The sequence below is a fragment of the Sminthopsis crassicaudata genome, chromosome 1 (assembly GCF_048593235.1).
Source record: "Sminthopsis crassicaudata isolate SCR6 chromosome 1, ASM4859323v1, whole genome shotgun sequence".
NCBI classification, from domain to species: Eukaryota; Metazoa; Chordata; class Mammalia; order Dasyuromorphia; family Dasyuridae; genus Sminthopsis; species Sminthopsis crassicaudata.
This window is the reverse complement of record NC_133617.1, coordinates 724,789,941-724,817,743: the sequence shown is the minus strand read 5'-3', so window position 1 is coordinate 724,817,743 and position 27,803 is coordinate 724,789,941. Positions and strand designations below refer to the sequence as shown.

Genomic DNA, 27,803 nt, shown 5'->3' with positions numbered 1-27,803 from the left:
AGTGTTGTGATATAGTAGATGAAAGACTAGTCTTGGAATCCATAATAGTCAGGTTTAACCCTGGCTATTACTTGACCCTGACACATACTATGTGACTTTTTGCAGGTCACATAACTTTTACCCTCTTTCTAAAGTTAAACCGCATTTGCCAATTTCTAATCTTTGTGAGAATTTAGTTTCATTGAAATCACAAGCCCTCCTGTTTTCTCCTCCCCCACTCTTTCCATTAAGAAAGGCTATCTTTCATATACTATTTTAAGATTGGCCAAGATGCTTTGCATGTATTATCTCATTTGTTTCTCACAACAGCCTTATAAGATAGATGCTATTACTATTTTACAGATTTTTACAGATGAGGAAATAGAGATTGGGAGGTTAAATAGCTTGTCCCTGGTTAGGTAGTAAGTATCCAAGCTGGGATTCGAACTTAAGTCTTGTCTCTCCACAGTAATCTTTCTATAAAATATCCAGAAAACCAATTCTATAAGACATTTTAAGTGTGTGAAGCTTGCTTCTTAGAAACGGCAGTGGACAGCTAGCGGCCCTGTCAGCTTTTGTTTTGGGGTCCAAACATGGTCAGCAGCACTATTTCTCTGCCTGAATGGTGACAAAATAGGAACTCCAACAAGAATTAAAAAAAAAAAAAATCAATGAATGAAACTTGACAAACTCCCGGATTGCCTAGAGTTACTGTAGAAAGAGAGTAAATTTGGAGTCCTTGATGGAGTTTGAATTGCTTCTCTACTGCTTATTATTTTATGACCTTGGGTGGATTATTCAAGCTCTCTAAGCCTCAGTTTACCTAAACAAGGGGTGTGAGTTAGATGTCCTCTAAAGGCCCTTGCAGATTTAAATCTGAGATCACTTTTAAATTTCTTGAAATGAAGAAATAAACACTTCCCTCCCCCTCCCAATAACCTCCTCCCCACACTGCAGTGCTAAAATTCAGTGGGATGTGAAATTAGCTCTCCTTTGAAGTTCTCAAGTACACCCTCCCCTGCACCCCTACCCCCACCCAGGATCTGCTGTGTAGCAGCAGCAAGATGGGAAAGTGACCAGAGCAGCAGCTGGCCACCTTGAACTTGGATTTCTGCCTTGCATTTTTGGGCTGCAGGCTCTTGGTGCAGCCTGGGGCTTTTTTTTCCCCCTTCAGGTATAGTAGGTGCTGGATTAAACAGGTCTGCTAATGCAGACAGACACCAGGGCACCGTTCAGGCGCAGAGCTGGGCCTGGATTGGCGTTGCCAGGGCCTTGGCAAGAGCCACCCCTAGTGACAGACACATCCCCTGCCAGAAGTTAGTTTGACTTTCACTATTCGCCAAGGGCTTGCAGAACACCTTAAAGGAAAGAAGATGGAGGCCTTGAGAGTTCAGATGTTCATGCCTTACTCCTTTGAAAGCTTCTGTCTGTAAGTGTCTCTTAATTTATTTTGGAAATAATAACCAAGAGCACTTTCTCAGGAATAGTATGTTCAAGGTAGGGGTGGGGTGGGGTGGGGGGAGTGGATTGTGAGAGTTAAAAATACCAGAACTGTCACTTTGTGACTGGATCTTGACACAGTTACAGCTGTAACCTCTGACAGCTGGATATGACAAAGATAGTAACTTGAAACATTAGGATCTTTCCGATACCCCCTTGTTATTGTTTCCTATAGAATGTAGCAGTTAAATTGATAAAGCAAAACTTAACTTACTGAGAAAGTGGATTGTTAAAGGATTTCAAGAAGGGGGGGGGGGCTGCAATTCAAATACTTTTTTGAGGTAGGCAAAATTGGCCCTTGATTGTGGAAATGATGGGACTTTTTTGTGATGGCACCTAAATTTGCCCTTTTCAAAGTGTGGATTTTTTTTTTCCTCTGTTTTTGATTGTACAATGCTAAAATATTTACATGAATATACACTTTTTTTTTTGTATCTGATTTCTTACTTTGCTCAGCTTGGAAGAAAAAAATCAAAGGCATCCAATGTCAGAATAGTCTTTTTGGTGAAAGCCTGCACGTATAGATGGAAGCCTGCATGTTTAAACAAATCCTAAAATCTCTTCCCACTGAGAGCTTTGCCGACAGCTGTATTTCCTTCAGACATTTACCTTGATACTCAGTAACAGAAGTGATGATTGGGAAACTGTACAGCAAGCCCGGGTCCCCCCAGTGAATAAGCATTCAAGCAAATCAACTTATGCCATTTTATTAAGTCAAGACTCATGCAAAAGCCACCTCTCAAGCTTAATCATTATTTACTGAATGTTCTTGGGTCATGAGAGAGGTTTTGATTAAGTTGGGAAAGCTTTCTGTGCAGTAGCTTGTGAAAGCAGGCTTAAAGATAGGAAGAAAAATGGAAAAATACTAAATGGGACAGCTCTATTTTTAGAATTTAATTCCTAAAAACACACAACAAAAACATTGAGATTTAATTAGAGGATAAAGTTGGCCACATTTAGTGGCTGCCACAGAAAAGTATTCTCATAGTGAATTCTGACTCCCTTGCTGAAAAAAAAAAATTCTGGTTTAGCTTTATTGCAAGTAGATTATCATGCTCTACCTTTCTTTTTCTTCTTTTTTATTTTTTAAAATAAAAACATAGGCTATTAATGAAATATATTAGAAGCCAAAATGGTCAAATTGGATTATATTATTTATACACATATATAGCTTTAAAAAGTCATCATGAGTAATGGAAATTCTATTATTCTGTGCAGAGATAGTTAATACCTGGGGCAACTATACATATTCTGTGTAGATCCCCCAAAAGAGAATGGGTAATTCCTTCCCCCTTGGCAAACAAGGAGCCCAATAGATACCATCTGAACTTGCTTTCTGTCATTTCTGTTTTTTAATCATTGGCTGTTTTGAGCCAGACCAGTCAATCAGATGGCAAAATGAGCTACAAAATAATGGAATGAAACTCAAAATGGATAATAGATGATTAAACTATATATATCCAATTTATCCAAACTATATATCCAATTTAAGTAAATTTCTCAATTTAATAGGCTTTAAAGTATATGTTTAGTGTGTTTATAAATGTAGATATGTATGTATTTATGTATGTTTGTAGATAGATAGATAGATGGATGGATGGATGGATGTTGCAGGAGGCTTACTAGGTAAGCTGACTAAAGTATTGTAACCTTGGCAATAGCTGCCTTTTTTTTTTTTTTTTTTTTCCTTTTTGAGTGGACTTGTGATTTCATTGGGGCCTCCCAGAGTAGAAAGCCCTCCCAGTGCAAATCAGTATTTATATGTATTTTAGAGTCTTAGATCAATGGTTCTCAAACTTTTTGTTAGTCTTAAACATAATTCAAAGTCCTCAAGCCTTCACTTCCCAAACAGAGGGTTTTTCTATGTATGGGTGGCTTATATAATATCGATATTGAATATATTAGAAATGAAAACATCTTATTATTTTTATGAAAATAGTCTTGACCTTATAGATGACCTGAAGGGGTCTCAAAGATCTCTAGGAGTTTCTAAACTACACTTTTGCAAACCACTGGTCCATTCAGTTGGCTGAGGTTAATTGACTTGACCAAAGTCACACAGTCAGTATCTGTCAAAGGACGGACTTGAACTCACATATCCTGGGCCCCTAGGCTGCCTCTCTTTCCATTCACTACATCCTGCTACCTCTCCTCTCCCCCCCTCCCCCTCCTTCCTTCTTCCCCTCCTCCACAACCTGCTTTAAAAAAAAAACACAAACAAACAAAAAAAAAACTTCACTGTAGTATTGTTACCAAACAATAGATAGCATTGTTATGTCATTATCATCATGATCATTGTCACCATCTTGGAAACACTGACTGAGTCTCCCCTTATCAGGGTGATCAGATTCTGTACAAGAGACAAGATTCTACTTTATAAATCTGGTTTTAGCAAAGTATCTTTAGTGTTTCTTGTGCCCTTTCTAAGAGACTAGAGAAGGACCTGGAAGACAAAGTAAAGAGTAATTAGCAGAGCTATTTTTAAAATAGCTTGAGGGAAAGTGGTTAGTTGGAGGAGGAGTCCAGACTTGTAATTTCATTTGTGTAGAGAACTCCCTGGTGGGGAAAGCCCCTCCACTAATGCAGATCAGCAACTCTGTCCTAACTTCTAGTCTTTGAGAGTTGTTCAGGACCCAGACTTGCCCAGGGTAACTCAGTTTAGATGTGGCTAAGACCAGGTCTTCTCAACTCAGGCACATTGTGCCATACTGGAAATAACAAGCTCGCATTGTTAACTTTCTTGGCAGCTGGCACTAGAAGCTCTAAACAAGTTTTTAAATGTTGAGATCAAAGGCTCATAAATGGAGGAGTGGAAGGAACCAATGGAGGCCCAATTGCCTCCTTTGACAGCTTAAGCAACTGAGGGGGAGAGAAGGTAAACAACTCACCTGGAGTCACTTGACTCAGCATTTGTTCCACCAAGCAATACCTCAATATTAATCTCTTTTTAGGTCTTTGCCCAGGTAGGCCCTTAAAAAATGTTTGTAAATTATATTGGATTTAAAATACCAAACCTAAGTATATAGAATCTTCAGCAGTTTGTTATATTTTTATTTTTATATATTTTATATTTATTATATGTTATTATATTTTTCCCTTGTCAACCAGGTAACTCATCAGAGCTTTTGGAAAAGTAGCATTAATTCTTCCATCCAGTTCATTTTGCTCTATGTTCCCTGAGTGGCAAGACCTGTAGCTAATGTATTTGCTTATATTATCATTCATTCAGTCAGTCACCCTTTACACATTTATCAAGCACTTCCTCTGTGCAAAGCCCTGTGGATACAGAGGCAAAAGCTTCCTGCCCTCTAGACCAGGGGCTCTCAAACTAAGGCCCGCAGACTAGATGTGGTCTGCTGAGGATGTTTATGTGGCTGCTGGGTTATGGCAAATGGGCTGAAGGGTGGAGACAGAGTGTGAGCTTTTGTTTTTACTATAGTCCGGCCCTCCCAGAGTGAACTGGCCCCCTATTTAAAAAGTTTGAGGACCACTGCTCTAGACACTTCAATTTTATGGAATTCTCTTTAATTGCTCATCTTTTCTCTGATGTTATAGGACATCATAACACAGAAATGGTTGCAGTTGTATCTGCAACTTGATTGCTAATATGTATACTCCTCACTCTGTGATAATGTGAATGAAGTATAATGGCCTCTCTGAGGGTCCTTCCCACCACTCAGGTCATTGCAGATTGCAAGTTGGCTCAGCAAGGGATTGGAGGAACGCAGCTTCTAGGGAGCCAAGTATGTTGGTCTATAATCTTAAAACTCTTGGTCACAAGCTCCCACCAGTGTAGTCATTATTAATTTGTTGTTTAGTTGTTCAGGCATTTCTGACTCTTCATGAGCCTGTGGACCATAGTAGCTGGCCAGTATCTCAGGCTGGATTTGAACTCCATATCCAGAAGTCTGTTTGCTGAGCCACTTGGCTGCTTCCATTCTCCTTTAATAGTAAGTTAGTAAAAACGAATAGCCCAAAACAAAGCCATAGAAAACGAATCGACCAAATAAGTGGTATGCACTCTCCTACAAATACACACAAAGTGTGTGTGATAAGAGTGGATGTGTATATTAATGACATAGCTAGGTGCACTGGTGTAGAGTACAGGTAGCCAGGAAGATGCATCTCTGTTACAAGGCACCAATGCTCTTTTTCTTTTCATATACTTTTATTGGCATTTCTGCCCAGATGCAATGTCTCTGGTCAGGTCACTCTTCTGGACTTTGAGAACCTCTTCTCCTGATCTTGATTCCCAGCTGTCAGACCTAATTCTTTTTTGAATCCATAACTGGCTTTATGCTGCCAGTGGTGATTCTCCTTAGAGCTAACTCTGCTGCCAAACTTTTAAAAAAATTAAATTAAATTAATAAAAAAAATACACATTGCTTTATGAATCATGTTGAAAGAGAAAAATCAGAGCAAAAAGGAAAAACCTTGGGAGAGACTAAAAAACACCCTCAAAAAACAGAAAAAAGGAAAAGGAAGTGAACAAAATATTGATTTACATTCAATCTCCAGAGTGCTTTTTTCTGGATGCAGATGGCATTTTCTGTCCAGAGTTTATTGGGATTGTCTTGGATCACTGAATCACTAAGAAGAACTGAGTCTTTCTTAGTCAATCATTGCACATTCTTGCTGTTATTGTGTACAATGTATTCTTGGTTCTCCTTGTTTCACTCAGCATCAGTTCATATAAATCTTTCCAGGCCTTTTCTAAAACCAACTTGTTCATCATTTTTTTTTTTTTTTTAATAGACCAGTAATAGTCTACAAATACCATTAGTTATCCAGCCATTCCCCAATTGACAGTCTGCCATTCTTTTTGACCCATTCCTCTACCCATCCCCCCATTTTCTCCTTCCTGGCTATGATGTCTTCTACTTCATAAGTAGCTCTTCTGCAAAACACCATGACTTTCAGGGATGGTGGGTGGAAGAAAGACACTGCTCTGTGTTGTAGTAGCACAAGGGGGCTCTCTCTCTAGGGTGAGATTCTTCCTTTATGGGTGGTTCTCCTTTTGACTGGGACAGCCAGGTGGTACAGTGGTTAGCATGCCAGACCTGTAGATTCACCTTCCTAAGTCCAAATCTGGCCTCAGATACCTATTAGCAATGTGACCCAGGGCTAGACACTTAAAACCCTATTTGCCTCAATTTTCTTATCTATAAAATCGGCCGAAGAAGGAAATGATCAACCTCTCTAGTATCTGTGCTAAGAAAACCCCAAACGGGTCATGAAATGACATAACTAAAAAATGACTGAACAATTTTTGACTGCTAAGGATCACCCTATACAAAACTTCTTTAACTGGCTTTATAGCTGGTAATTTAGCTTTTTAAAGCTTCTGGCTGATCTTTTGCCAGCCAATGGCAACATGTCTGTCTAATTATATCATGGAGAACTTCTTTGCTCTCCCTAAAGGGAGCTACCAACAATCCTTTGACTCTAGCAGGCCATTTCATCAGTTGGTGTGGGGGAAGGTGTAATTCAGTTGATTGGGTTGTCCTGATCAACTCTACCCTTTTTCTCATTATATCCATAAGGGACATATGTTTATTATTAATGTCATGATTTCAAGATGTTTTGTGTTGTTTGTTTGTTTTTTTAGCCCAAATTGGTCCTTGATACACAACTGATTCTTATAACTTGATGTGATCCTTGAACCAATTTTTCTTTGCTGTATCTTATCTCTTGCCTATTTCCCTTGAGGGGATGTATCTTGAAGGCAAGATCTGTTTCATTTTAGTCTTTACATCCCCAATATCTAGCATATAATTGGCACCTCTAAAAACATTGATTGATCAGGACTGCACTGGTACCCGTAGTCAGAATAGGTGATGTCACTTGTGGTCTTTGCAATATAATAAATTGAGGAATACTGATAAAGCTATGGAACCCTCCCTCAATGTCCCAAACTAATTTAAAAAAACCTGTCTTTCTCCACTGGCTATTGCTTTTGTTCCTCTCAGAGCTTCCTTCTCTTTTTTTCTGAGGCTTTCTTCCTTTTTAAAATTCTTATACCTCTGGGAACTTAGGAATCCTTAGTACCTCAAGGATGAATCAGTTATCAAATCCTTCCTTTACTGGCAGAGAAGAAGTTTGGATAGAAGGGAAGTAGAGAGAAAAGTTCAGTGTCTTTGAGAATAGATAATGGAAGTGGGAGGATGCCAGTAGAGAAATGGGGCTGTGGGGAGAATGACTAACCCTGTCTGTTGAATTCAAGAGGATTTCTTTCCTTTTGGGGGGAATTGGGTGCTCAAAGCTTGCCAACTAGTGGAGGTTGCTCATAAATCTGCTTTACCATTGTTAATGTCTTCTCAAGGTTATAAAGTGAGACACTGATGCAGCTAAATGATTAGAACTTAAAACACATACACGTGAATACATACACACTCACACACATACATACATAGTCTCTAAGGGCATACTGGTATAGTGGATAGACAGCTGGCATTTGGAGGAAAATTTGGCTTTGTATTCTCCTCTGATAATATTAGATTATAAACTCTTTGAGAGCAGAGATTATCTTTCTTAGCATAGTCTCTCTTGTTTCTCTTAGCGTTGAGCCTGACACATAGTAGGCACTTACTAAATGTTTACTGATTGATTGTTAATAGATATGTGGTAGGTATATGGAAGTCCCTAAGCCTCTGTGTCTCAGACAAGTTTCTAGGACTTATCTGCTAACTTATAGATGAGTTAAAGGTTTGATGAGATCATAGAATTGGGGCTGGAAAGATCCTTCAGAAGATATTAAGTCCAATTCTCTCCATTGGGAATGGGACCCCAGTGATGGGATTCCTATTAGTATCTACACCAGAATCCCAGGCTAAAGTAGCCTGGGATTTCTTGACTTTCTATGGATAGAAACTGGATCAATGGTTTCACTGGAATAGAAAATATCCAGGTAAGAAAATCCCCTTTACTAATAACACAAGAGCACCTTTTCGGTGATGCAATGTCATGGAGCACTAGAAGTTTCTCCTTGTTCAAAAATCTCACCCACAGTGTATCAGAGGTGGAAAATCGATGAGGTCTTCTTACATTCAAGGGTGTTTTGTTATCTATCATATATATAATATTATATTATTATATAGTCTCTCCTCTAAATTTCAAAAGCATACTGAAAATCAATGAGTGAATTAATTTTGATTATAAATTTGTATAATAAAGGTTTTGCTTTTTTATTTCTCAATTGTATATGTGGGGAAAGAAATGGAACAAAAAAAAAAGCATTTATTAAGCACCTACTGCATACCAGGGACTTGTGCTAAGCATTTTTATGGATATCTAATTTGATATTTGGGGCATGTGGGAGGGGATATTGCAGAGCAAAAATTAAATAAAATTTAATGTTTTAAAAAAAGACGTGGTGGAAGACATAGCAAAGAACAAAGTAAAATGATCCTTGCAAATAGAAACTTGCTGGAAAGATGTTAGTTATTGTATTTGATATCTTTTTGCTTGGGTCTTCCACTGTTGACCAATATGTAATTAAGAAATGAAACCATTATATTCTAAATGAAACCAGTGAAATGGAAGTATAGCCTTTCTCTTTCTTTTTTGTTCTTGTTTTAGGGAGTGAGAACTACTACTAAGTCATTTTAGAAACATGCTGAAACCTCCATGAAAGTTGAACCTATTGTCTTTGAAGTTGAACTTCAAAGTTGGACTTTAGGGCTAGCCTAACTCAATGGGTTTCTTGTCACACAAATGACAAGTAGTAATCACTAGCCAACCAATAGGCATTTGGGAATGTAACAGGAACTGTTGAGACAAAGAAAAGGCAAAATCAGCTTTATACCCTTAAGGAGCTTATATTCTAAATGGAAAAATCACAGATATAGAACTAGACAAAAAAGCTGGAGGATTCTCTTCTCATTTCAGGAGTACTTTCCTTTCCTTTAAAAAAAAATTTTTTTTTTTTTTAAATTTTTTAACCCTTGTGTTTCCATCTGAGAAGTGGCCAGAGCACTGGGCTTGGACTCCATCTTCCTGAATTCAAATTTGACATCAGATACGTATTAGTTGTGTGACCCTGAACAAGTCATATAATATAAGCCACTCCATTTGGGGTTTTCTTGGCACAGATACTGGTGCAGTGTGTGTGTGTGTGTGTGTGTGTGTGTGTGTGTGTGTGTGTGTGTGTACACACACAAATATACATGTAAATCTTTTCCATATTGCCTCTCCCATTAGGATGTGAGTTGTATGTATTCTTGACTTTCTTTAAGCCTCCAGTGTTTAGAACAGTATCTGTCACATAATAAGCATTTAATAAAATGTTTGTTGACTGACTGACAGAGTGATATACAGATGAGACAGAAGAATCAGAAGCTACTTGACTCCACATCCAGAATTCTTTCAACTGTGATATAGTTAATGTATTTCTAGATTTGGAGTCAAGAACTCACTCCCTTACTACTCATGTGATCCTGGGCAACCTTCTTGAATTGCAATTTTCTTATCCCAGCAATTACCTCTCTTCATTGTGAGGATCAAATAAGATACTATAGTGTGCTTCCCAAACCTTAAAGTACCATATAAATGTGAAGAATAGTTTGTTTTGCTGTTAGTATCATCATCATCCTTTCCACAAGACTAAATTTATTTATTCAACAAGCAATCATTAATCACCTCCTATCTACATGCTGATAGTAAGATAAAATGCAAGACTCTTCCCTTTCAGAGCTTACATGCTTTGCTGGAATGGGATAAAAAAGAAATTTAGTATAAGATGTATGTAGAGATGATTAAAGCAATTTCTTGGACTAGGGTATTAGACTGGGAACATTCGGATAGATATTCTGTAAGAGGAGGTTCCTGCATCTTGAAGGGATTTCATGAGTTGGAGGTATGACAGATGGTTAGTGCAAAGGTACAAAAAAGGGGATGGAACATTGTATATGAGAAACAACAGACATGCTTCTTTGTTTGCTATGACATACAATAATGTACAGGGAACCTGGAGATTTGCATAGGAGCTTCTTGAGTGGAAAGTTACAAGGTCACTGCTGTTTTCAATGATGAATTCATTGTTATTCAATGAGCTTTAGAGTCTTTGAGTTGGATGTTTACCAGCCAATTCAAGGGTCTGCTTCTCTCCAGGTGTTCCTGGAGCCGACTTTTAGCTCACTGGTCATGAAGCATTTTCTCTTGGGCGGATTTTCTGTATCATATAGATCTGACAAGTCTTCCTGGATTAGTTTAGTCAGAGTAGGAAGTGTTAGGCAACTTGAAATGGTAAGTGTCTAGACTGTAATTTAAAAAAAAAATCTACTCATCATCTGTGTCCTTTATGACTCATGCACTCGGAACTATTTTAAAAGGCTTGAAGATTTTTTTTTTTTTTTTTTTTTTTAATATTAAACACAAAATTAGTTAAGAACACCTTCCGTGGATTTTATCTATTGACTGAGTATTATATAAGTATCTTAACTTGGCTGTTTTGCCATTTTCCCAACAGATGCATTAAGCAAATGCTTAAGCAGGAACTTTGAGTCCTTAGGTCTGCCCAGCATGGTGAGATTGAGGCACCTCCTTCATTCCATATGTTCTCCAGTTTCTGGGCTTTATTGCAAGAGGCCTTGATGTCATATCTAGTGTTACATGTGGTCAGAATGATCAGATTTGACATGGCCTTATGATCTAGTGCCCAGTTTCTTAAATTGTGAGTCGCCACCATGTATGAAGGTATGAATATGGAGATCATGAAATTATGGTTTATTATCACTAAATGTTTGATTTGTATACCTGTTTTGTATATCTGTGTACTCTGGGTCGTGTAGAAATTTCTTTGATGAAAAAGGAGTGTAAGTGGGAAAAGTTTGGGAAGCCCCAGATCAAGAATTAAAAGATTTAAGTTCTAGTACCTATTCTAGAACTAGCCAGTCGTGTGACTTAATGACTTCTTCTCTGGCTCTTTGTTTCCCCAACTGTAGAGTGAGAAAAAGGAACTAGATCTAATAGTTCCACCTTTTTTGAGATTAAGGATTTCCTTTTAATGTAAAAAAAAAAAAAAAGTCTACCTCTGCATTATAGTAATTGGATTGTTTATTAGTAATCATTGATTGAGAATATATGATAACAAAAATCTCCTTTAAATCCAATGACAAATTTAAGTGAATTGATATTTTATTGGTATCTAAAAGAAAATGGAGTATTTAAGTTCTGAGAGTTTCCCAATTGTTCCTATAGAGTCAAGTTAGACATTTTAATTACATTCATGAACATTTGAACAACATGTGTTTTCCACAGAAGGTCTTAGGATCATAGATTTAGAACTACAAGTGACCAGCTTTATTTTTTGCAAATGAGAAAACTAAAGGTTAAAAGATTCATCCAGCATTGCATAGCTAGTAGATGTCTGAGGCAAGACTGGAAGCCAGGTACCACGTCCTTTGTTCTGTCCTCTGTGCCATTCTGTCTTTCTCTCTCTTAGATTCCCTGGGTGCATTGGGGTGGGGAGAGAATTGGTCCATAACTCATTTTGGATGAGATAATTAAAAACACATAGCTAAAGAACCCACCTCTTAAAGATTTAAGAAAGGACCCCAGAAAACTAGAAAGCAATATAGGAGAAAGTGGGTGTAGATCATGATAAACTTTAAATGAATATATTCCTAGAATTCTCTGCCTCCTCTTCATTCTTTTCTCCTGGCTTTCCTGAATTCCTTCAGGTGTCCGTTTAAATCCCATCTCCTTAAGCAGACTTTTCATGTTAGTCTCAATATTAGTGCCTTTCCTTTGATATTATCTCCAATTTATCCAATCTATATTTTGTTTGTATACTTGTTTGCATGTTGTCTCTCCCCATTAAGTTGTGAGCTTCTTGATAATAGGGACTATTTACTACTTATGCCTTTCTTTGCTTCCTCATCTCTGTCACATAGTAGACTTTATTGTCTTGACATCATTTAGAAATTAAATGTCACAGCATAAATAAATTAGGGGAGAAAGGGAAGAATTTCCTTTTAGATCTGTGGATAGGGGAATAACTCAGGGCCAAGTGTAGGATAGAGAGAATCATAGAAAATAAAATGGATGGTTTGAATTCATAAAATTAAAAGGCTTTGTACAAACAAACCCATGCAGCTAAAATTATGGGAAGTGGATAACTGGAGAAAAAAAATTGCTAGTAAGTTTTTCTGATAAGAATTTCATTTCTAACATATGTATGGAATGGATTCAAATTTACAAAAATAAAAACAACAGTACAAATGATAAGTGGTTAAAGGATATGAAAGGGAAGGGAAGGAATCTAATCTATCAACAATCATGTGAAAAAATACTTTAAATCAATAATAATTATAGAAAAGAAAATTAAAGCAGCTTTGAAATTTTCCCTTACAGTCATCAGATTGTAGAAAAAGCAAACAAAAGAAAATGACTAATGTTGAGGAAGCATCAGTCACATTGAAGCACTGCTGATGGAGCTGTCAATTTAGCCATTCTAGAAAGTTATTAAACTGTACTACTTTTAACCTAGTGATATCAGTAGTAGGCCTATATCTTAAAGAGAGCAAAGAAAGAGGAGTGTAAAAATCTTTCTAGCAACTCTTTTTGTGCCCGCAGAAAACTATAAACCAAGGAAGGGGATGCTATTTTGGGGAAAGGTTGAATAAAACATGGTATATGAATCTAATAGGATGCTATTCTGATATAAAAAATATTGAAAGGAGTGGTTAAAAAAAATCCTGGAAATATTTGTATGAACTGATGCAGAATGAAGTAAGTAGAACCAGGAAAAATCTGTACAGCAACAACATTTGTCTTTGTAAAGACAAACACCTTTTGGAAACACTGAAAAATCCTTTGAAGGATGGTGATCAATACAATGGCCAATTGTGATTATAAAGAACTGATGATGAAGCCTGCTGCCTACCTCCTGGCAGAGACAGGATGCAATATGAGATATAAATTTCTTGACATGACCAGTGTAGGAGTTTGTTTGGCTTGATTATGTAAAATTTTCACAAGCATTTTTCATATCTTTATTTTTTTTTTCCCCATCAGAGGAAAGAAGTAGGAGGGAGAGGAAAATTCCTGTGAATTGAAAAAAAAATTAAAATAATACAAAAAAGAAGGACTAAAGAATATTAGTTGGACCTCTGTGACAAATTTATTAAAGACAAATATGAGGGGTACATAAGATGGGCAGAAAAAACTGGATTCAAATCCCTCTTCTGATAATTGCTCTGTGACCTAGTGACAGCTTTCTGAACCTCACTCAGTTTTCTCATCTGTAAAATGGGGATAATAATTACTGCATTCTCTCCCTCACAAGGTTACTTTGAGATTCAAATGAGATAATATAGACAAAATACAAACTACACATTTAATGCATTTAATCTCTCTGGGCTTCTCAGATGATTTTTAGGGAAATCCAGTGAGAAAGTATGTATTAAAGCAGCTGGGAAAAGAAGCTGTCCCTTTATTAACCATATTGGACATTTGAACCTTAGAAGTCATATAGAACACTCTTGTTTTACAGTTGTGGAGCTGAGGTGCAGATTGGGGCGATGATTCTCCCAGACCGTAAGCTAATTAGTGATCCAGTCAGGAGCATGATGAAGCATCATGTCACTGTCAGCTGTGAAGATTTACAAATTATTTTGATAGTCAATATTTCATTTGGTTTTTACATCAGCTACTACAAGTGTCATTTTCATTTTACAAAGGAAGTGAGGAAATGGTGTTGGAGACACTCTTCTTTATGGCCCCATAGCGGGTCAAGTGCCATTAGTCCCATCTGAACCTCAGCCATTCCTGACTCTGAGGCCAGTGTTCTTTCTATTCCCAGAGGTCCTCTTGTTGAGACATCTTGACCCTCTGATGCCCTATCCACTGGTGATCTCACACACTCTGTCGGATGATTGAACTAAATTCTGATTGGATTGTCTCCCATTAGTCTGACCCAAAGGAGGCTAGAAGTATTTATGAGTATCTTTTTGGGGGAATAAAGGAATAACTCAATATTACAAATCATAATAAAAATCACTTTAGTTTCTTCATCTGTAAAATGGGGACAGTTATACTTGTAGAACATTCTTTACCGACTGTTCTTTCTAGGAGCTCAAGGCAGAGTGTTTGCTATGTAAGTGTTTTTTATAAAAGCAGTTGCTCTTTATATCATAGATTCATTGCTGAAAGAGATCTTAGAAAATACTGAAGCTTCAGAGAGGATAAATGATTTGTGCACCATGATACAAGCAGGATTTGAAACTAGGTCCCCTGATTCAACTCCTTCCCCCCCCCCCCTTCCCCCATGGTAATAGGTGTTGTGTTTTTGTTAAAAAAAAAAAAAAAAAAAAAGCAAATTGGGAGACAGAACCAACACATTCTTTGGGGGGTGATTGGGCTATTTTGGTGATCAGCTGACTTCTGTAGTCCTTAAGGGAGGCAGTGTAGAGTAGAAGAATCATAGAAGATCTGGGTTTGAATCTTAGCTCTGCCACTTCTTACATGTATGATCTTGGCCAAGACAGAGCTCTTTGGCCATCAGTTGCTTCATGTGGAAATGAAAATAGATGATCTATATAAGGGATCAACTGAGTCATTTAACAATACCTGGCACATAGTAGGCACTTAATAAATACTTGTTCCTTTTGTGCTCCCGATAATCTCAGGGGATCTGAGATCTAGATTCAAATCTTGATTCTACTACTTACTATGTAGTGTGAACTTGAATAAATCACAAGGTCAGAAATTTAGTAAAATGAGGGGAGGATCCTATGATGTTAATTCAGCATAGTATGACTAAGTATTGGAAATCTAGGGAGTAGGTGAAGAAATATATAATTATCTCAGAAGGTCCAGTCGTAAACGTGACTGGCCATGATTTTTCCTTCTGGACTCTGGGCTGTGCAAGGAGATGATGTGTTTCTTTCTGGTGTTCAGTGCTCTTGAGTTCTAACTTATTGTGGGGTTGAAAAGTGCTTTAAACTTTCTTTAAAAAATATACATTTGTGTCTTCTCCTCCTTGGAACCTGCTAGTAAAGAGCTGTCCAGATAGATTCGTGGATATGCTGGCATCTCAGGCCTGGCTGCTTTAAAAAATGTGTCATCAGTTTTACAGATGGATTAGAGTAAATCGGTTTCTTGGAATTGGGATTCTTTGGGGGGGGGAGATGAAGCTTGAGCTTTATGTGCCCCGTTAAGGGGTCATTTAGCTCTTTAATTGTGCCAATTTGTAGAACCCTCCTTGTGCCTCATTGAGTAAGTTCCCAAACTTATGTTGCCTTTTTTCTTCAAATCTAGGCAAAGTCCTTTGTATTCTCATCCCTTCCACCCCCAACACATTTCTGTTCCATAATTTATGCTCTTTCATCCTACTTGACATCTTGAAGCAGCTACACATTTCCATTTTTAATTGTTTATAGAGTGATCATCTCAGATTCAATTATTCCCAGGAGGGAAGGATGTTGAAAAGACTGAGAACCAAACTGTGAATACAGGAGTCATCTTTCACAGCATAGTTTTCATCTTGGAGGGATGGGTGTTCAGTGAAGTAACTGCAATGAGTCCTTTACACTTTTTTTTTTTTTTTGGGAGATTTATTAAAATAATAGCAGTTAGCTAAGCTTTGCTCCCTGTCTTCTGAAGAGGTTTTAATTAATTTACAATTCCTCTTTCTGTATGTGCATATCCATGTATTTCACTTATGATATTTTTTTAAAAAGCCCACATAAAATGCCCTGTCACCCGAACTTTTCTGATGTCAGGGAGCAGCGATTTTGATGTAAGATGCTTTAAGAATACTTTACTGTTAATTGAAAGGATTTTCCCCCCAAGTATCACAGTCAATGACTTGCCTGGAGAAGCTAATTAGTGCGATTATTCCCCAGCCCCGTTAGTTACAGCACAGAGGTTTTCTCTTGTTTTATCAAAAGGATCAGTCTCCCTGGGAATGTTTCAACCTGACAGGCTTTGAATAGTCAAATGATTTTTTTCCCCCCTCTTCTCTTCTTTATTTATTTTTCAGGAAAATTTTGTGCTTAAGAAAATCTTGATTGTTCTGAAAAAATTAAAAACAAAAAAGGAAATCATCCTCTTATGTAAAGAAACTTGAATAATTCAAGTCCCATATTGAGGACATCATTTTTTTTTTTAAATCAATGCCAAGATGTCTGTTATTACCGAAATAAGCGATGTTAAAAGGATGTATTCTAAGCAAAAACATAAAAAAAAAAAAAAAATAACAAAGGAGGATGATATTAAAATTGGCATTTGGTGAGTTAGGTTTGACCCTGGAATTTGCCAATTCTTCCCTTTCTGACATCACCTAGTCATTCTTGGTATTTAAAGGTCATTCCCTTTAAAATGAGGTAATTGGACCAGATCAAGGCATCTTAAACTTTTTCCATGCATGATCTCTTTTTATCTGAGAAATTTTTATGTTATATGGGCACATCATATAGTTATTTAAATCAAACCATTTATAAATAATAAATCAGAAATCCTGTACTCAGTGACTGGACATGGGTGTAGAATAGGGGAATTTCCTCAGCTCCTCCTTTGTCTCTTCTGTGCAGGGCTTTCAGGGTGAAATGTTTCGAGTTCAAGGAGATGACTCTTGGGTTGGAAGATTTAAAGACTGAACTTTTTTTTTTTTTTTTTTTTTTTTTTTTTTTGCTATCAATTACACAGGATTACTCTAGAGGGAAGCTGGAAACTTTTCTGCATTCTTCCTAACGACATTCAAATTGGGAGGAGAGTTAGAGCTAATCACTATGAACTCTTCCCTGGAAGGGTGACTCTGTGTGTGTCCCTCCCTGTTCAAAAGGGCTTTTGCAGTCCAATTTGCAAAATCATTGCACAGTGTGCATTTCCACAGGACAAAAGAGCTGGACAGCTCTTTTTCTACATGACCTCAAATGGAGCAGCCAGATAAAGTCTCAGGGGGAGCATGTGTAAAGGATGGATGCTGAACTTGGAGGGAAGACAGAGGAATACTTCAAGTCTTATCCCAGATGTGTGATATTGAATAATTCAGCCTCTTTAGACCTCAGTCTCTTCATCTGTAAACTGATGAGATTAGACTTGATTTTTAAAGTTCCTTCCAGCCTTGTTAAATCTGTGATTCTATGATCCTCCTACCATTTGTGCTGCTTGTTCCAAGCATGCTGACTGAGCTCACCATGTGAGTGTTGTACTCCAGTTAAGTCCAAGGTCCTGCATTTACTAGATTTTCCACGATCCACAGGGAATTCTTTATCGACCAAACTAATTTATGATCTCTTTGGCTCATCAATAACGCATCAAGATAGAACCAGAACCACATTCATTCACATCAAAGAAACATTAATTGTTTATTCTAGTTCTTGTTCTAAGCTCTGAAGGTACAAAGAAAAAAATGGAAAAAAAGTTCCTGCCCCCTAAGGACTTTACATTTTAATTGGGGGAATGGGAATGTCACATCTCAGGAGTACCAAGTTTCAGGAAGGAACAGTAAGAGAGCCAGTGGGGCTTGAACAGAGAGCACTTTGCATCCGGACTTCAAACCTGCCCCGCCACCGTCACACCAAAACCCACAAGCATATGCCATCATTACCATTAAGGAAGCTATTAAACTGATTAAAATGTACTCCTATGTCAACAGTGTGGGATTTTGTCATCTCTGAGGAGTGCCCTGATTTAGGTATGCAAATTGTCTGGTATGTCAGGAATTGAACACTCTAGTGATTCACCTGTGGGATACGTGGATGACAAGCCTTGCACCTAGCTCTATTTAAGAATTCAGTTTTTGTCAAGTTCAGATTTTCCCCCTGCCAAGTCTGTTTCTGTTCAGTTTAGAATGAAAGGGTTGAATAGTGGCATTCATCCATTGCTAGAGATGCATGAACTTTAATATTTTATGGCTAAAATAAATAAGAAATGGATATATGCTAGAGAATTGGGGACATTCCTTTATCTGTGGTTGTAGAGAAGAGATTAGACAGCAGGGATGACTGAGTAGTACAATGGGAGTACAATGGGAGTACAATGGGACAGTGGGTTACAAGACCAAAAACCTATGTTCAAAGGCTGCTTGTGCTCTTCTCTACCTTTGTGATCTCTGGTATGTCTTTGGGGCTCTACTTCTCCCTCTGCAAGATGGGAAAGCACTATGGTTGCAACGGATAGTGTGTTAGATTTGGAAATGGATAACTGGAGTTAAAATCCTGCCTCAGATGCTCTGTGTGTGTGTGTGTGTGTTTTCAAATAATTCAAACTCTGAGTCAGATTCTTCATCTTTAAAATGGAGATGCATTTATTATATTTATTTATTATTTATATTATTAATATATATAATATATAATTATATATTATTTATTGTTATATTATTAATATATTTATTATTATTTATAATGGAGATTCATTCATTTATTAATTGTAATGCTACATAAAGTATTTTGCAAACCTTGAAGTCTCATATAAATGCTAGCTGTTACTAAATTGAAAAATTTGGATCAAATGACCTCTAAGATTTCTTCTAAATCTCCATTTGAGACCCACTAATCTAATCCAGTGAACATTTATTAAGCACCAATTATGTACCAGGAGTTGCCCTAAGAGCTGGATCCTGTGTTTCTAGATTTTTGGATGATTTGCAGTGGGAAACTCTGGCTAACAAAGAGCTGTGTAGGGAAAATGCTCATTGTCGATGACATTCCTAAGTGATGTCTAAGAGCCCCTCCAAAATAAGAGAATGAAACTAAAGCTATGCAAAGAACAGCTAGATTCACCTTCCTCCCTCTTGTCTTCTACCCTAAAGGCAGGTCTACACTAAGAGACCTTGCTAAATAAGGTTTGATTTCCCCAATACAGAATTACACCTTTTCACTAATTGGTATTAATTAGTTATTCAAAAATTCATTGACAATTTAAGGAAACATTGAAAAAATTAATTCTATATTCTTCCCCCACCCCAAACTATTAGTTGTCATTGTTACCTAATAGATACCTTCATGGAATTTGGATAATGATTTAATCATGGTACAGAGACTCAATTATAAAGCAAGAGAATCAAGCAGCCTGTATTTAAGGGTGAAAGAAATATAAGTGTGAAAAAAATGATCCCTTAAAAAGCCTGATTTCCTGTCACTACATATGGCGGTATTATATTTACTGTTAATGTTTGGTATGAAATTTTTAAAAAACTACACACGTTTAAGCTGCATAATAAAAATGCTTGGATGTAATCAAGTTAACTTATTTTAATTCAACTACTAATGACTAAAATCCGATCAGCTCTTGAATTCCAATTATGTTGAGTGCCATTTTGTTACTGATTATATTTGCAAAAGTTAATTTCATAGTTTAGTATAATTTCAGCTAACACTCCCCCCTTACCCCCCAAAGTAAAAGAGGTGTTTCATTAGGGAATTCACTGTGTTCTCCTTTGGCTCCCCCACAGCAGTTCCACAGAGCATCCTGGGGCTTCCAAGCCTCCACTAAGCTCCTCCAGTATGACATCACGGATTTTGCTACGCCAGCAACTCATGCGTGAGCAGATGCAGGAGCAAGAGCGCCGGGAGCAGCAACAGAAACAGCAAGCTGCTCAGTTCATGCAACAGAGAGTCCCCGTGAGTCAGACACCAGCTATTAACGTCAGTGTCCCCACTAGCCTTCCCCCTGCCACCCAGGTGCCAATGGAAGTCCTTAAGGTACGTTAAGTGTCACTTCCCTCCCACCCCTTCCTTTAAACCTGCTGCTCTGGTTTGGCTTCTTCCTTTTACTTTGAAGGGGCTGTCAAAAACTCTTATGAACTTTGCTTTCCCATAGTCATGGATGTACAGCTAATATTAGGGTTGTCATTTTTCCTCATACCTGTGGCTATTCCAGTACGTATCAATTCTGCGACCAATTTGGCCATCTTTTCGATTGCCGCTTAATGAAAGTATTTTGAACATAGGCTTGAAATTCCATATGTTATTGACTCCCTCCCTCCCCCCATATGTTGTCTTTTTGCTAAGTCTATTTTATTTATCATTTTCTCGTTTTAAGCCGTCTTTGGGGCAGCTAGAGACATCACATGCAGAACACAGCAAGGACTCCTTTAAGGAACAGTAAACAGTTATAGGAAATACCAGAGGAACTGTTAATAGTCAATTTTAAATGTTGAGAAGGAATTTCTATTTATTGAAATTAGAAATTTCTTTTTATTAGAATGACTGTTTATTGAAATGATATTTTTACTTTTGGGAAGTTTTGAAACCTGGAATGTATTCAGAGTGTTTCTCTTAATATATTTTAAAAATAACTTCCAAATGATTTTCACCACTTTTGTTCTTTAAATATGATTATTAGTAATCGATGCCTGTTTTTTAAAAACAATTCTAACTTCTTTATAAATTCTTCTCAGTCTTAAATCTAACAGCATTTTTTTTTTTTAAAGGCTTGTATAACCAGCCATCATAATCCTTTTACTCAAATGAGTTGATTGCTTTTGGTAGCTTTTGATTTCTTGTTAGACAAGAAGCTGCAGGGGCTTGCTGGTATCTTTCTGTCAGGGGACATAGAGCTTCCTAATTACTGGAGAAAATTGTAGCAGGTCTAAAAATAGACTTTGGTTCACACATGGGAAGTCCAGAGAAAGTCACATAGAAAAATGCGCTTTGTTAAAAGATGTGCATTTGTGGTCCTTTGAATAAGGAATGCGATATAAAAGAAAAAAAACCCAACTCCCCCATTAAAACCCAAATTGGCCTCCCAACTGGATTCTGCCCACTTGTCAAGCTCTCTTTTTCCTTGTGGACCATAGATATTGCTGTCTCCTAAACAGATTTACTTTTCACATTGGTTATTGATTGTAGGCACTGAACAAGGCCTTCTAGCATCTTCCTGTTAAAATAACTATAACAGGGAGAAATTATGATTTCCCTGAGAGCTGGGGTTGTTCTCTTCTTGAATATTATACTATGAAATTTACTATCAATGATTGTCACTTAGGATAAGGGAGTGGATGCTAGTGAAAATATTACTTAGTATATTTTAAAAATCTTCTTTGCTTAAAAATAGGAATCTAGTCTTTAAAAATAATCAGTCTTGGTGAAAGAAGAATCAACTGAAATAACTTTGTTATGCCAAAGTTACAATAAATGGTGCCTTTAAATAATAGTTTATCTTGTTTTGGCATTTTCAAAGATTAATGTACTACCGCTAATGGATTCATTGTCTTTTTGTTTATATATATATTTTTTACTTAATTATGATTTTAATGACCAGTCCTATCTTGATTAAATAAAAATGAATAACCCAATTATTGGTTTGATTTATTTTCTATTAATCACTAACATACTAATGTAGTACTAAAATATTAAAAGTATGAATGTTGATTACCATGTAAATTATTTGCATTTTGAGGACTTGAACTGAAGTTGTAGAAAAAGTACATTTATTTTATTCATGCTGTGGTTGCTGACTTTTTTTGGTGACAATCAATGCAGAATTTTAGGATAATTTATAGTAGGACACTGGAAATGTCAGTCTCAATAACAATAGAAATTGATGTCAGTATTAATTGCATGATGATTGAAACCATCACTTTAAGAGAGTAGTATGTGGTAGGAGAATTAGAGAAACACTTTACAACCATATACAATGTACATGCAAATAAATACATGTCATTGTGAAAAAGACTATGTTGATCATCCATTCATTTGAATTGATAGCTGTCAGCTTTTTTCTTGGTTCTCTATTGTTTTTTGCTCATATCTTTATCTTTAATTCTACTGTAGAACATAGATGCTTTGTGACAAAAGGCCAGAAGATAAAATACAACCACATTGTTTGAAAGTCAAGTGAGTTTTCAGCAAGGGTCCATTGTCTATTTGATATTCTTTATATCTAGAATTTGCATTTTATATTTCAGTTATAAGGATCTGTTAACTAACTTATAAAGCTGGAAAGACAATGAGCCACTCTTCACAACACTATTCAATCTAGTTGTAGTATTTATCAGGGCAGGAGTTATTACTCATAAGTTAAATAGTCAACCAGAAAAATATAAAAACTTTTTCACTATTGTCCTGGGAGGCTAACTTTTAAAAGTGGAGTATTTCTTATGGAAATTTTCTTCAAATTACAGTCAGGGATTTTACAGATTCTTATATTTCAGTAGGATGTTCATTTATTTATTTATTCATTTATTTATTTATTTATTCATGCATTTATTTATTTATTTATTTACCTATTTACTTACTTATTTATTTATTTATTTATTTATTTTTTAGGGGAACATGAAGTACATATCTCCCAATGAAATGGTATTATAAATATATATATATTTTTAATGTAGAGAACTTTTTATTATTTCTTTTGTTTTTTACAACTAACTTTTCTTCTTGTTGAAAATTTAATATATCTCCTTAATAGAAACTTGTAAGAATATTTAGCTGTAAAAGAAGCTAAATTGAATCCTTCATCTCAAAATTGTTACTACAAAGTAAAATAGATAGATGGTTAGATCCAAATCTTGTGGGAAAACATTATAAATATTGAATATGTTTGCTTTAAATGGGTTGTCACTGGATTAGACATTTCCTAATGGTTATCTCTTCCACATTCCAATCTTAGGAAGAACTAGAACAAACCATACTTCTGTTTCATAGAGACAAGAGCTTTGGGGGGTCTACGTTCTCAGAAAGGTTCTTCTGCTAACTAGCTGTGTAATCTGCAGAGGGTCCTGTCCCTTTTGGGGCTTAGTTTCCTGATCTGCAAAATGTGGTTGGGTTAAAATTTCTCTTAAGTTCTTTATAGGCTTTTAACATTTTGGGGAAAATACTTTGGAAATTTGAAAGTACTCTCTGTGTATGTATGTGTGAATACATTCACATGTGTGCGTGTGTATTCTTGAGGCTTAAATATATTTATTAAATATTGTATAAAACATTGAGACGTATGTTTGGAACCCATGGATCAGAAATGAGAACATTTCTATATTTGTTTAGCCTTCTGAAATTACAACTTTTCTCTAACAGCCTCAGTTGATGCTATTTATTAAATGATATTTAATAATGGATTATATTGACTCTTTAATTTCATGCTGGACAAAATTGATATTATGCAAGTTTCCTAAATAGTAGTCCAATATTTTCAGCTTTCTTTAGAATTGCTTGATCCAGACAGAAATACTATGCCGAGGATATTTTTTTCTGCTGTCAGTATTAAAAAATTAACTTCTTCTTTCTTTCTTTTTCTTTTTTCTTCGTTGTTCTTCCTTCTTTTTCTTTCTTCCTTCTTTTTTTGCATTTGCAGAATGCATTTTAATTGGAAAAAGATTTTCTGCAAAGCTTACTTTTCAGTGTCTCTGAAATTTTGGTTTTGCTTTGGCTTTAAATTCACCTCCAGGTTTAATTATTTATCTTATGATCCCTCAATTTAAAACTTCTTAACTTGGAGTGTGAACTTTTTTATTTTTATTTTGATTCAGTTAATTTTACAACACAATTGTTTTTCTCTGTTTTTCTATATATTTAATTTTAAACATTATAAAATGTCTAAACATTTATATATTATTATACATTAACAACAATTATAAAATTCCAAAAAGGGGTCCATAAGTCCCACTACATTACAAAAAGGGTCCAAAATTATGTAGGGACTACTTTGCCCGTTTTGGATTCCAGAGTAGCAAGGTTCTCCTAATGAAGTTCAGTCACTGTCCTCCCCATACTCATCTTTCATTTGTTCCCTCTGCTCCATCTTTGTAACTTGGATTGAGCATAGAAAGCATCTGCTTCCTTCATGAGCTTGGATAATCAGCCTTTTCCTTTCAACCTCATGCCCAGCCAATCACCTTCTAACAAGAACATAATGCTTTCTTTTAGAGTTTCTTTGTCATCACCAGCACTTGATGCATCAGTTTTAAAAAGTTATTTTTACTTGTTATAGATTCAAAGAAGTAAATGGTATCTTGTTTTTTTTTTTTTTTTTGGGGGGGGGAGAGGGTAATTAATAGTGGTAATAGTAGAACTAGACAAAGAAAATCTTGGTCTTGATAATAGGGCTGTTCCGTATTCATAAAATAAGGAAGCAGATGTATCTCTATAGTTCTTGGCAACTTTGCAGAAAAAGATTTCTTTTGAGATTTATGAATATAACAAAATTTGACTCATAGTTTAGGTGACTTGGGTGGAATTGAGGGAAAATAAACTCTTTTGAAGCACCAACATCCTCTGTTCTCTCAAGATCTTATTATACATGTACTGTACTTGGCAGGGAATGGGCAAGGGGCATCCAAATGGCTTGTTTTTCATTCAGTAGTGAGAGTTTCTTGTGGATGATTTTAAAGCTTGAATTGCTTTTGGATAAAATTCTTAGAGAGAGAGAGAGAGAGAGAGAGAGAGAGAGAGAGAGAGAGAGAGAGAGAGAGAGAGAGAGAGAGAGAGAGAGAGAGAGAGAGAGAGGAGAGAGACAGAGCAGAGACAGAGAAAGACTAGACAGAGAGACGAGGGGCAGATACAAAGAAAGACACAGAGAGAGAGAGACAGTGACAGAAATAGTATGAGCAAACTTTTGTTAAGTGTTTGCTATGTATAAGTACTACATAATAAAACAAAAAGTCAAAATGATACCTACTCAAATATTCTAAGAGGAAAAGATGGAATTTGTTGGGGAGCCTACTTATTTAAATTAAGGTAGAATAGTATTGTGCTTTGTTTTCATGGAGTAAGTGTCCAAATCCCAGGGTTTTTCTTTTCTTTTTTTTTTTTTCCCCCTGCTTATCACTGTAATATAGATTTGGGACATGGAATATTTCTTAATGTCTTATATAATTTGTACTATAGTGATAGGTAAATGTAGTCGGTGTTTCTTAATGTCTTATATAACATATTTTTTAATATTTCTATATATTTCTAATATATTTCTTTTGTCTTACATAATTTCCATATTGTTAGTTTTTACTATATACTATTATACAATTGATTTTTTAGATTCTCCCCATGTACCTATATTGGTGTGGATTAAAATTATTTAGTTGCTTGAAACGTATTTTAGCTTTTTCAATATGCCTTTCAAAAGCACCTATAAAAACAATAATTCAAAAATCTGTTCCATGTTTTCTTGGTCAAACAGCCAACTAATTCAGATTTTGGAGGAAAATAATAAACGAGTACCTGTGTTTATTTTTTAAAACTCACAACTTAATTTTTAATACTCAGGAATAAAAGACCAAAGTGAAAATAGTAATCTTAGTTTTACATGAACAAAAGGCATATTTTATATGTTTAGCTCCTCTGGCTAGAAGAGGAATGGATTCTAGATTCTTCACAGTTTCAATCTAATTGGTCATCAAGTTATATAGAATGTGGGGCCATATAGTTGTGGGAAGAAAGAACTTTTAAGTCCCTTCAGACATAATTCCTTCAGTCACAGAGTCAAAGGCATTTGGTTTAGCTCAAAGCTTTTTAAACTGTGGCTTGCAACTTTATCTGGAGTCATGTAACTGAATGTAGATGTGAAATAATGATTCATCAGTAAATATTTGATTTGTACACCCGCGGTTACATAAAAATTTCTTGGGTGAAAAGGAGTTGTGAATGGAGGTTGCCTTCTTGGGACTTCAGCTAGCCCATTCAGGCTTGTGTGCTACTGCAAAAGAAGGCCATATTTACTATTTATTCATTCATTTATTTATGTGTTTATATTTAATTTTATTTATTATAATAATTTATTATAATAATATAAATTATGTTTATATTATATATTTACTAGGCCTGGTTTATTCCAATTTCTATAATATTTAATATTTCTCTTTAATGGAGCAATCAGAGGTGTTTGCAATTATAGGCTTTACCTCAAGGTTCTTAACATTCTTTGAATCAAAGATCCATTTGGCAGCCTCTTGAAGCCTGTGAGTTCTATCTCAGAAGAAAGTTTTGAGATGTATAAAATAAAATACACATGATTGGGAAGGAAATCAATTCATTAAGAACAAACAAACATACACACCAAAGTCAGAGAACCCAGGTTCTGAATTCCTGTTTTAAGGGGTGGCATTCTAGAGTGAAATGAAAGAAAACTAGATCCCGGCTATAATTATTGAACTTTTGGTAGTAAAGTTACTCAGAAAAAAAAATGACTGTCCTGTGAAATTTCCTGCTTCTCTCTGTGATAGCTGAAACACCTCATCCCTATAGAAACACATATAAGATATCTAATACTTGTAACCTGGACAAGATCTCCCTCTTATTATACTTATACTTATTATATTGTACTGAGATCATGAATTCAGTAGAATCTAGAGTTCTCAAACTATGGCCCGTGGGCCAGATGCGGCCCACCGAAGATGTTATGCGGCCCGCTGGGTTAATGCAAATGGGCTGAGGGGTTGAGACAGAGTGTGAGTTTTTGTTTTTACTATAGTCCAGCCCTCCAACAGTCTGAGGGACAGTGAACTGGCCCCCTCTTTAAAAAGTTTGAGGACCACTGCTCTAGAGGGATAATGAGAAATGGCAGTAGTGGTCACACTGTCAAAGAACGCAAGACTGAGGACCCCAGGTACTGCCCCCAATTTTTTTTAGAATCAGTGGTATAAATGGAGCTCCTAGTGGTTTTTGTTATTGTTATTGTTATTTTCAAATAAGTTTGAGAGACAGACATAAAAGAGAAAAAAAACAACCTATATTTTAACTGACATATCTTGAGAATTTCACTCAATTAGCCATCCTTTTCTGAACATGTCAAGTCCCTTCTTGGACTCTCTTCCAACAAGACCCTCTGAAATGTCAGATTAAAAACAATGAATGTGGTTTAACAGATTCAAAGAACTGTGCTATCAAACTGTTGGCAAGTAGGAAAGCTTTCGAGAAGTTAGTAATTATAATGTTTTAGAACACCTGCTGTTACTGGTCAAATTCCTTTTACCATGAAAATCTCTTTTGAATCTTCCCTTCCTTTTGCATCTCCCCAAAAGCGTATTTATCTGAAATTATTTATCTTCCTGAGGTCCCCAAGACATAGCAACAAACCATGTTCATTTTCAAATGATTGAAAACTTTTTTAATGTGGTTATTGTTATATAATGATGGAAATGATTTTGAACAATTTTGAAATCCAAGCATATTTTCCTTCCCTCTTGCACTCTTCCCCCCACCCCCAACTGTCCAGATTATGAAAGAAGATCACTTTCTTCAAGCTAGTTAAAATTGAATTCCTGTGTATACCTTAGGCTTGGTTGTCCAATAATGTATCCCAGTTTTCAAGAAAAAAATATGCTGTATAATTCTACATAATCTTAAATGATTACTAAAAACTTGTCATCTATGTAAAATCTATTTAAAAAATAACTAATGGTCCTCACTTTCTGGTTCATATTTTGGTTCATATAATTAACATAT

The 27,803-nt window shown here is 36.0% G+C and overlaps 1 protein-coding gene across 14 annotated transcripts in view; it reads left to right on the top strand.

The window, feature by feature from the left end:
* The window catches only part of MITF (melanocyte inducing transcription factor), a 263,012-nt gene that overhangs the window by 142,325 nt on the left and 92,884 nt on the right, over window positions 1-27,803 (top strand). For 9 of the 14 annotated variants that reach the window (XM_074284119.1, XM_074284114.1, XM_074284112.1 and 6 more), the window contains exon 2: window positions 19,877-20,126. In XM_074284119.1, the coding sequence (XP_074140220.1) occupies window positions 19,929-20,126 (198 nt within the window). In that variant the 5' untranslated portion in view covers window positions 19,877-19,928. Of the gene's footprint in view, window positions 1-1,301; window positions 1,409-17,149; window positions 18,119-19,841; window positions 20,127-27,803 lie in introns of those variants that run through there. The other 5 variants (XM_074284115.1, XM_074284113.1, XM_074284116.1 and 2 more) reach the window with 4 other exon arrangements.